Source organism: Zophobas morio, unplaced genomic scaffold (assembly GCF_036711695.1).
Source record: "Zophobas morio isolate AGI-343-1 ecotype UQ-CSIRO unplaced genomic scaffold, CSIRO_AGI_Zmor_V1 ptg000030l, whole genome shotgun sequence".
Taxonomy (NCBI): Eukaryota; Metazoa; Arthropoda; class Insecta; order Coleoptera; family Tenebrionidae; genus Zophobas; species Zophobas morio.
This window is the reverse complement of record NW_026972135.1, coordinates 16,364,463-16,376,429: the sequence shown is the minus strand read 5'-3', so window position 1 is coordinate 16,376,429 and position 11,967 is coordinate 16,364,463. Positions and strand designations below refer to the sequence as shown.

At 32.4% G+C, this 11,967-nt stretch overlaps 1 protein-coding gene across 1 annotated transcript; it reads left to right on the top strand.

The window, feature by feature from the left end:
- The first annotated feature begins 485 nt into the window (after nt 1-485).
- Nucleotides 486-2,322, top strand: LOC135138691 (uncharacterized). The gene is made up of 3 exons (XM_064068672.1): nt 486-672; nt 1,672-1,860; nt 1,914-2,322. The coding sequence occupies exons 1-3, from the start codon at nt 555-557 to the stop codon at nt 2,051-2,053; spliced, it is 447 nt and encodes a 148-aa protein (XP_063924742.1). The 5' UTR covers nt 486-554; the 3' UTR covers nt 2,054-2,322.
- Nucleotides 2,323-11,967: the final 9,645 nt, after the last annotated feature.

The window sequence follows — 11,967 nt, the reverse complement described above, 5'->3', positions numbered from 1 at the left end:
ATAATAGAAAATCGAAACATTTAATCGACCTCTACACTTATTTTTTAATTACTTTCTAAATCTTCCGCTGTCTTTTTGATTTTTGTTTTTATTTTAATGTCATGGGAGCGCACAACAATGGTCGTGGAAATAACGGCGATAATTAGGCACATAAGGTAAGGTTGCAAAATGACGATAATGACCTAGATTTTACTTCCACCAAAATATGATCTTTCGACTTGCAGTGTGAATATTTTTTTGTCCTACATTGAGACCTTGGGTTTTTGACGTCTCTTTGCCACCCACAAATCTTCGCTAGCCAAAAGTCAAAATAACCGAAAAACCCAAAAACAGACGTGCCAAAGCCCGTGGGTTGAAAACTCAAAGTAAAAGTTTTTTTTATGCGTTTTAACGGAAACTGTGTAAAAATCGTGCAATTTAGTCGTACCGTCACCACCGAACTCCCACCAGCTCCAAAGCCTATATAATCGTGCACCGAAAGCTCCACACCTTCAGTTGGAAAAAGAAGACCGGGTTGAAGTCGAGTGGCCACTGTTTGACATTTGTAAGCAACAATGAAAGTTTTTCTTGTGCTCTCTGTCTGCTTGGCGGTTGCCCTTACCGCTGACGAGAAAAAAGACGCCGAAAGACCGAAAACCTTCAAGAGGCTTATTCCAGCTGACGTCCTTCGAGGTAAAGAAAGTGATGCTTTTTCATTTTTGAGACTGTAAGCTCTAACCGCTTCGATTCTTGTTCTGAAACTAGACCACTTTTACTTTTGCTTTTTCTGGTACCGGTTTTTAATGAACCACACCTATGGGTTAATGGAACGTGCACTCTCGATTATTATGTGTTAAATGGTATATGATTCCATGGGACGAGTTTTTGTATTTACGTGTTTTTGCTAAGTAGGTCGTTTCATTCGACTACAGTTCCGCTGAATTATTGTTGTTTTATCACTTATTGCGCTTTGTTTGTTGCCAACAATCGCTTCCCATGATCGGTTCACAGCGGATATTCGGTGGAATTGCAACAAAGGTGAACGACTATATGTTGAAAAAAGTTGTTGAACTCGAATGCAGTCGGCCTTTCACGTGACGAATGGAAAAGATTGATGCATTTAAGAATAAATCAAAATTGATATTGATTAATCGCTCGTGTATTCAAACCCGGTTACTGAGTAGGAAACGGAACTACCTACGTTTAATCATCATACAAATTCGTCGTCCACACGGAAAAAGATCTTCATAAATGAGCAAAATGACGCAATCGTTTCGTGTGCAGAATAACAATTAGCACGTCCCAAGTGACAGGATGCGATCCGGTTTAAAATTTTTTCAAACGTGAATTAAGATTAAATCCGTATCCTCAGTTCATGGGAATTTCGTCTGCATTTTTTCATTGTCTTGAGCAGATATGATCGCCGTTTGGAGGTCAAACTTTTTAATTACGTGCTGGATAAAAACTCGCCTTATTCAATTAGCAAACCTTAAGAAACCACTACCGTGACCACTTTTGGTCTGATCTGAATCACGTTTTTGTCTGAAATTCTTACCCAATTATGGAAATTTACAGAATTTGATTTTTTACCACCACAAAAACTTAAGGTTGCAGAAACTTAACACAAATAAAAGAAAACTTAGCTAAACAAACTACCGTGACGAAGTTAAGCATTGCGTTACGCTTTTTCAGACTTCCCGGGTATGTGCTTCGCTAGTACAAGATGCGCGACTGTAGAACCTGGCAAAACCTGGGAGCTGCATCCCTTCTGTGGTCGCTCTACTTGCGTGGTGTCCGAAGATAAACCACCAAGGCTTCTTGAATTGGTCGAAGACTGTGGACCACTCCCACTCGCCAATCCCAAATGCAAACTCGACGAAGGTATTTTTTCGTACTTGTTCTACAGTCTTGTTCATGGTGACTTTTTTTTTCAGATAAAACCAACAAAACTGCCCCATTCCCTGGATGTTGTCCAATCTTCAAATGCGAAGAAGGAGCGAAATTAGAATACCCTGAAATTCCAACCGTAGCTCCAGTTCCTGCCGACGCGAGTTCGACAACACCTAAAGCCTAAATTTTAAATTCTTTTTATCTGTTTCTTCTTAGTTGTCTTTCTTACTTTACTTTTCTTTGTTTTCTAAAAGAACAACTTGTCTCCTTCTTTCCTGATAACGATGAAAACTTAGTCATAGTGAGACAAATTAGATGTCTTTTATATGTGATACATTTTTAAGTTTTTTAGATGAGTTTTCCGGTTCATAGTCATATTGACATTTTTACTGTTCTAAACTTTTCTATGAATTTGTAGTGATGATTCGGAAATAAAATTTATTTATTGACGTAGTGTGTTTTATCATTTACGACGTACAGTTTCAAATTCACTACAGACACACGTTAATCACTGCCGTTAACAATAATAACTTATTGATAACAAAAAAACTGAAAACGTGTTTTCTAAATTTCGATAACTACTTATGGTTATTTGTCATAAATTTTAATGTCATGATTTGTCCTTTTTGCTTTCATTTATTCACAATGTGTAGTGCTGGCAACTAATTGTTTTTATTTTTAAGTTTTCATTAAGTGACTCAAAAGCTAACCTTATAGCTTTGTATTTCTCCTGTAAACAGAAAATTGTGATCAAAATAAAAATAAGATAACAGTGTGTGTGTGTTTACCGAATGTCGATATCAGTGTCACTTTTAGACCAAGGAAAATAAGTATTTTTAGAAAAAAATGCCTAAAAACTGAAATAAATGACGAAGAAGTCTCAAAAAATCCCTCTCCCCCTTCCAAAATCTTCGTCAAATACAAAACTTCCTAAAATATTATTAAAAATGGTTTTAACTTGTGATCTGCCTAAAAGTTTGTTAAAAATGCATTTGGCGCAAACAAAAATACATAACTTTATGAACTTGAAAATTTAGGGTAAAAATTGTACATAACACGAGTTGATAAAATTAAGTTAAAAAATATAAATGGATTGAAAATTATGCAAATCATGTAGAACGAGAAAACTATTAACTGAATTCAATCATAACCACAATTCAACCACAACTAGACCAACGTGTTAGACATGTATAACAAACAAAAAATATTGATTCCATTGTCATGAATTCCAAACATATATTTTATCTGAGCAGGAATTTGGGCTACATATACTGAAATAGTTTCCTAATATTCCTACCATGAAAAACAACCAGCAAATTTTTTCAAGTACTATTTATAATTATTATTATTATTTTAAGAAACTCGTCCCACAATTGGACAAATATGGGTAAATATTTTTACCACTACCGTCAAATAATGAATTTGTGCTACATAAGCTACATTTAAAAAAACTGGTCTAAAGTGTTCACACAGTACTTCCCTCGCTGTCGAAAACGTGACGACTACTTGCCTATTATGTTTTTTTTCGCAGTAGATTTCAAAGCGTTCGGTTTTGTAGTTCCTGAATAAACCAAAAAAATTAATTTACGCATTCATTTTTTTTTACTCACCCGGTATATGCAGATTCAAAAAATATGAATGGAATGATAAATTACAAGTACAGACTCATCATATTTTGTATATTCTAGCTAGGAGTTATTCGGCAAACTTTTGAGCTGACGTCATCAGTTTTTTGGAGAAGATAACCAAATATATTTTGATTAAAAATTTATTATGCTCTTTATAACCTTAAAACACCTGCAAGACTTGAGGACCCGGTGGGTGAGGTGGCTTGGCATCTGCCCACTACACCTTGGGTCGTGGGTTCGATTCCCGCTCTGTCTCTGGGTGTTTTTGTATGTCCCCTTTTCCTGTAATTGGGCCTCTCGGCCTGTTGGAAAAGTAATTATTAAAATAAAAAAAAAATAAAAAAATAAAATATTAAAATAAAGACTTCAAAACATTCGGTTCTGTAGTTCCTGATTAAATCAGTAAAATACATTTATGCATTCATTAATTTTTTTGGGTCACCCTGTATATGCAAATCCAAAAAATATGAATGGAATGATAAATCACAAGAACAGACTCATCATATTTTGTACATCTTAGATAAGATTTATTCAGCAAACTTTCGAGCTGACGTCATCAATTTTTTGGAGGGGATAAGCAAATATATTTTGAGTGAAGATTTATGATGCTCTTTATAGCCTTAAAACATCTGCAACATTTCAAAACATTCGGGTTAGCAGATTCAAAATTAAATTGCAAAATGTTGTTTTATAATTTTGATTTTTTTTCCAAAAATCTGGACGTTTCGAGTAAAAACTCAATTCGGAGTCTTAAACTACATGTGTAGGACTATGTTATTTTATACAACTTAAAACCCATTTACTATGTTCAATTTTAAATTGACGTCATCGCATTAGTAGTGGGGATGATTAGACAAATTTTGGTTAGCATTTTACCATTTACATGATATTCCTAATATAAGTACAAAATTTCACAACAATGGGTACAGTATTTTCGGAGATTAACTGTCTAATCCGGGACGGCAGACAGACGGACAGACGGACAGACGGACAGACGGACAGACAGACAGAAACGAGAGACCTATTTCTTCGTCTTCTAGGGGTCATGAAAGATCAAGAAAATGTAAAAGTAGAGAATCGGCCGACGGACTCGATTACAATACTTCTTTTGCTTACGCTCGGGAAGTAAAAATTAAAGTCAATTGCAAAAAAGCAGAGTTTAAAGAACTACTTATTCAAAATATACCTCAAAAACTAAATCAGATCTTATAAAATTAATTCTAAAAGAAGAGCTCAGTGCTGGCGATTGGTTTAATAAATTAAATAGACCCAATACAGGTGTTCTTGAAAGGTACGTACAACAAAATTGACAGTTATTCGCGAAATCTAAGAAGTCTGAAAAACTTATTTTTTGTTATCAAAATTATAAGGGGAAAATTAACCCTTATCCAACCTTTTTAGACGTTACTGAAGAATAAATAGGTAAAATTAATTTATTTTAGTAAATCCTAACAACTGTAACAATAAAACTTTTGTCAAGACTAAATGTTGCTATAGAAACGAGAGATGATCTGTTTATCAGAGGCGTACAACGAAGTTGGGCAGAAATTTTAATAATTTTTTTCTCTAAAAGGAGAACATATTTACCTGAACTTTTTTTACTTTTAGCACCCATACTTCGAGACCAATTGCCGATTTTATTTTATACGTACCTTTCAATAACACGCTGTATAAATAAAATCGATTGCTAAAAAACTACACATAAAGATAAAACAAAATATTAAAAAAAAATAGATCTAGTGAATTGAATTTCAGAAAATATAAATAATGAGAATTTAAATACATTTCTCAACGAAATCGGATCATCAAGGTTAAAAGCATTATTAAAGGAATTCATGTCAAAAATCGTCTCGAATAAATCGATAAAAGAACTAAGAAAAATTGCCAAACATAAGAAAATCAAAGGTTATTCAAAAATGAAAAAGGCAGAAATAATTGGTGAGGAACCTTTTATGTTTGAAGATGATTATTTTACATAGTTTTTGAAAAAACCTAAATTTAAAATAATAGAAACAAAAGTTGAGCACACCAAAAAATGGAAAATTTACTATAAAATTATATTATTGAAAGACAGACAAGGCCTGCCCAGAGTGGAAGACGAAGATGAAGAAGAATCATCAGAGTCCGATATTCTTGACATAATTATGAAAAAAAAATTGCTGTCATTAGAGAGGGATTGAATGATATGACTAAAACAGTAAAAGAGAAAACAAATTTCAAAGAAAGAGACTTATTAAATATAGTAGTTAATCACAATGATCTTTGGACTCCTGTTTCCACAGGAAACATATTTATTCTTTGATTATGACCAGAGTTAGGCAGAGCCGAAGTGATGGGGAATCAATCAGACAAATATTAAATACGACAGCGTGGCGTTACGAGATAAATTTGGTTGGCCGACTGTGCAGTCTCAACCTCAGTGGCTTTTCATTCAGTTAAGGGTTTATCTGGTTAAGATCATCACGAAAATTGTGATGGTGAACAGTATTTTTAATTTTTAAATCATTTTAACATCTAGGAGAACTGGTCTAACAGAGGAAAACCTAGAAAAAGTAGTAATTGTTATTAAGAATTTACTTCCGCGATGCCGATGTCTGATAATTAATTTAGTTACAGCTCATGATTTTGAAAAAAAAAGTTAATTCTTTTAAGACTAACGAAGATTTCTGTAAATGTTTATTTTATAGACATCATTTAGGATATGCACATAAAGGATATACAGCTTTGCACATTATAAAAAGGGGTATGATTCTTATTCTATTTTAAAATATGGCGTAGAAAATGGTTTTAAACATTTCTGCATGTCTAATCGATCTAAAATTATGTTAATGGAAATAAAATCTATTAATTTAAGAATTATTTATATTTTGTTCTAGGACCTTTAAAAAACTTCCCTAAAACATTCGGTCTATAAGAACTTAAAAAAGGATGTTTATAATAACACGGAAAATCAGAAGTATATTGGAAAAATATCTGCTACAAACTGCTATGGCGTTAACTATATACGTTAATCGGTAATTAAAATCGGCGTGGGTAAAACTCAACAATTTATTTCTTAGGAACTCGAATTACACGACTTATTACACAGCGATTATATACAAAATAATGGACTTCTCCCATTGTCTGGACATAACTCTCCTGGTCCCGACGATGGGTCCCATTTAAAGAGCCACGCGGTCCTTGTCGAAACGCCTCCGTCACCGCTTCTAGACTTGTCTGGAGCACCCATTCGCTACTTCCGCTTCCAGGCTCTTCTCCGGCCGACGTCACCGTACCGGGGCGGCCTATGGGTTTATTTCGTAACCATATGAAAGAATGTAAAATATATGATTATGGTAATAGTCATAAAACTGAGGCATACAGAGTTGATGGCTGTTGCAATCATTTTTTAGAATGCCATAAAAAAAGAAAAGAAGATTATTTCTTTGATTTTAAAAAAGAACTTTATGATTATTGTAATTCTGATGTGGATGTATTAAGAAGAGGATGTCTTGAATTAAGAAAACAGGTTCTAGAAATAGCTAATACAGATCCTTTCAGATATATCACAATGCATGGACGTTTTAGCTGTTGCAATAAAGATTTTATTAATAATAAAAAACTAAAAATAAAACAACTATGAAAGATCTTTATGAACAAACAATAGAAAGACGTGAGTAATTCAAAAAAGCTGGCTATAATATAATATAAATGTGGGAATGCAATTGGATCAAATCTAAAGAATACAAAGAAGAAATGAAACGACTTGAAAAGGAATTTGAAAAATCGCTTTTGGCTCATGATGCTTTGCTGAAATTCGAAGAACTACTTAAGTCCTAGAAATGCATTCTTTGTAGGAAGAACTAATGCAACAAAATTGAAAGTTAAGGGGAAAAATGAAATACATAGATACTTGCAGTAGAGATCCTACTAAAATATTCAAAACCTTTTACGTATAATTCTAAACGGTATGGATTAATAAAATGTGCTATTTTACCACCTAGAAATTTATATAATAAAGTTAGAAACAAGTGAATGGAGAAATGATTTTGAATCAGAAGAAGAATATAAAGAGCTGTAAGAGAAAATCTAGGTATAAAGTTGGGTAAAATAGAAAATAATCCTGGAAAGAGAGCTGTAGCAAAAATTCCTTATGGGGTAAATTTGGTCAGAGACAAAATGTGGGCGAAACGGAATATAGGTTACAGATGTTAGGAGATTTTCTGAAGTTTTATTAGACGACAGACTTGATAATATACTCGTACATAAGGTATAAATGCATTAAATGATAATATGTGACAAATTGATTGCAAGTTGCAAGTACAAAATATGCTACGTAGAAAATTATTTCAATGCTAATGTATTCATAGCAGCTTTTACAACTACAAATGCAAGACTAAGATTGTACGAACTGTTAGACATATTGGGAGAAAGTGTGGTTTATTATGATACAGATAGCATTGTATGTAGATGATGGTAAAAACATTGTTAAAACAGGATGTCTACTGGGAGATTGGACAGATGAATTAGGTAAGGACGTATGGATTATTGACTGAGTATCAACAGGTCCAAAGAGTTGTTATAACACATACAGGTGAAGTTGCTTGTAAAATAAAATGATTGACATTAAACTATGAAACGTCCATAGTATAAATAATATTTTAGAAAACAAAGACAGTAAAATCAGTACACAATGTCATCGAATGACCAGATATCCCAAAACTAAAGAATTAAATAAAATAGAAACAAAAGAATTTGGTTATGTTTATATCAATAAAGTTATTCTAGAAAAGTTTGATACAGTATCAGTAGTATTAATTTATTATTTGCCTTACAGGCGTAATAATATTCCCAGTAGGGGTACAAATTAACTTAATCTACCTCTGATAAATCAATAACAATAAAAATAAATAAAATAAAATAAAAATTCGAGTGTTATATAATAAATATTCTATTCTTTCTGCTTGCCCACCCCTTGCCATAGTTCCCTTAACTTCCATACTTCTTTCATCCAGTCCAGTACTCTTCCATCCTCGTTTAGCACTTCTTCCCTACTTTCCTCCGATTCTCTCAATCCTTCACATCCTTCTAGCATATGCTCTATTGTTTCTCCCTCTCTCCAACATATCCTACACCTTCTGTCAGTTTCATCCATCCAAAAATTATTCTCTTTCTCTTCATTTCCACACCTAAATCTCGCCATCATTCTTTTCTCCTTTATACTTTCTCTATCTGTGTACTTTGGTACTTCATCCTTTACTATTTTTCTATAGTCTGGATTATATCTAGACTCCGATATTCTCGATCTACGTTCTTGACCGTACTTTCGTCACGGTCAAATTCAAAGGATGTTCCTGGTCTTTCATTAGGATTGTTTTACAGGAGGTGGACCATCAAGCGTTGCAAATTTTAGTTCAATATGATGCTTACACATCCATAGCAACGAAAATTTCAGTGGTAGTACGAATTTTTAGTTTTTTTTACTTTATTTGTGTTGTCAATGATAACAATGTAAACATATTCAACTAAAATTTGTAACGCTTGATGGTCCATCTCCTGTAAAACAATCCTAATGAAAGGCCAGGAACATCCTTTGAATTTGACCGTGACGAAAGTACAGGCAACTTAAGCAATTTACCTTTTTTAAATGTTCATCATATTAGTAATAGTACAATTAATATTTATGTAAATGGATTACCTAAACAATACATTTTTTCAAAAATTTTGCGAAATTAGAAATAATCTTGTATGATACACGTGAATAAACGAGTTTTATCCACTCAAAAACATTATCATACTCGGCTTCACATCGTGTGCTACACTGTTTTTTTGTTGGATAAAATTAGTTTTTATTCACTTAATTATAACATAAATAGCTATTATTAAATAAAACAGTTGGAAATTTGAAGTAGTATTATAGTATTAAAAATAACATCTTGCGTTTATTATAACTTATCATAATCCACACAATACAATACAAACTGTTATTTTTTTTTGTAGGTACACAGGACTCGAGGCACCTTGCCCTTTACCCGCATCATGGGCTACACCATCTCCACCATCGTCAACAAAATTTATATATTAATAACATAATTAAATTTATATTATTATTATTATTATTAATGCATAGTGTCCATGGGTAGGGAACCTATACCTTTTAATATGACCTAAAGTGCAATTAAATAAATCAACTTGATTCTCGATGTCCATTGCCTACATAATTAAGAACCATTTGAACAAGTGGAGAACCTGCTCTACTGATAGTGCGTATCACTGGACAAATAGAAGGTATTTTTACTACGTATGTTTTCTCTGTTGATTTTAACTGACAAATTTCAAAGTAAATCAGGACACTCTTGCAGTCTTTTGATAATTTATTTATATAACTATTTTGATAATAGAGCCATTGCACCAATAGAGATAATTACCTACATAAGTTTCTTTCTTTGGGACATACATTTGGAAAATCTCATTTAACGTTTGATAGAACTGAGAAACAGTTTCCTCGACAGTGTTAAAAGTCTTAAGAACCCACCAGTCCACAACAAAAGTTCTTCGTAGAGAATATTAAAATAACATTATTATCAGACTCCACTCGTTACCATTTAAAATATTATGCATTGTTTAAGATCGTAAAAAGAAATAAAATTTGTATGCACTGATGAGGAATAGAGGGTAAGGTTATGTTTGATGTATCTCGAATAAACTCCGGACAACTAAAGTCCTTTTCTATTCTAACAATGTTATCCAATTTGAATTTTTTTTTCGGAAAATCTGGACGCCCGGAAAAAAATTAAGACGAATACATAAACCACACATACAGAAGTATGTTGTTTTATAAAATTTAAATAGCATTTACTAGGCAAAATTTTGAGGTGACTTCAACAAATTGAGGATGATCATACAAATTTTGGTTATCGTTTTACTATCTACACGCACACGCTAGTCCTAAAATACATTTCAAATTGAGTTAAAAAGACAGAACTAAAATGTTGCTTACAGTGCACTATTACTGCTATTTTTAATTACGAAATTTTGCATTCTTGCTGTAATGCTTGGCTTTAAAATTAGAGACTAAACTGTCAAATACGACAAACAATTTTACTCCAATTAGTTCAGGTTACGATTATTATTAACGCAAGCCTACAAACCCAAAATTTAAGAGATAAAATTATTACACTATGTCGCCAAAAGAAAAATTTTATTAACATGCTAATGTTGAGAACCTGACCAAATATTTGCACTTACAAATACATATGTCTATGCTATTTATATTTGAGAACACGTGCAGTGGACTATAAATGTTTGTTCATGATCATGACTTTCCATTAAAATATTATTTTATCAGGTTTTTCTATAAAGAGTTTAGAGGTCACAAAAATGTTACTGGTGGAAACACAACGTTGCATAAATCAGCTTGGACAATGAATTAATTTATTACCATTAAATATACGGCAATTACTGAACTTGCAAAAATAGAAAATGTGATATGTAAATGGTTATTAAGTTTAGTTCACCTAGTTAATATTTCGCTTTACAGTTTTAATTTTAGTATGATTCATTTGATAATTTGTGAAAGTTGTTTATGTATAATTTTACGAGTTACACTTGCGTTGACATTTGCAAGGAGAGTATAAATTCGAATATCGGCGAAAAAATTTTGCATATTCCTGCTTGTTCTTATTTAAACTTGACGTGATTTATTACAAATTACAATTTCATAAAAAAATTGAGACGTGCAGCTTTTTACTTATACTATATTTCCCGACTGTAATAAGCAAGTTCACGTTTTCTCGACATTTCGTAGCTCATAGAATATGAAAAAGTAGGTTTACCGTTTCCATTTCTGTATCGTCGGTGCTTGAGAAAGTAGTATAATTTATTAAGCTAAACAGATACATAACAAAACGTAAAATGTAAATATATAAAAAAGATATAAGGATATAACCATTACTAACAACTGCTAATATAAAATGAAAATATTGCACAACTTAAATAAATTCGATTACAAGTATGTGACAACATGCTAGCAACTAATTAAAATTTGAGTGTAAGAAATTCTTCCACGCTATAGAAAGCATTTTGGAGGAAAAGTTTCCTAATATTATATTTGAAAGTATTGGAATTTAGGGTTCCGCAGCTTTGAGACAAGTGACTGTATGCGTTAGTTTATAGATAAAGTTTTTGTTCCAGTGTTAGCTGTTCTCATTTTATAGCCATATCTGATTTTGCAAAAGACATTGGTGAAGGGTTAGAGCGCAGTGCTGAATGAAATAATTATGAATGTGTTCCCCGCAACGAAGTTTTGTACGATATGAATAGCTCGTTTCTGCAAGAGAAAAATAATTATGGGGGAGGTCAAACGATCTTGTAAAATATATTTTTGTAGGTAGAACCCAAAGAAATGTTTCCTAGGAAAATTATTAAAATATGTACTCGAGTTAACCAATAACACTGGATATTTGAAGGTAGTAAAATTTATTGGGTTTTA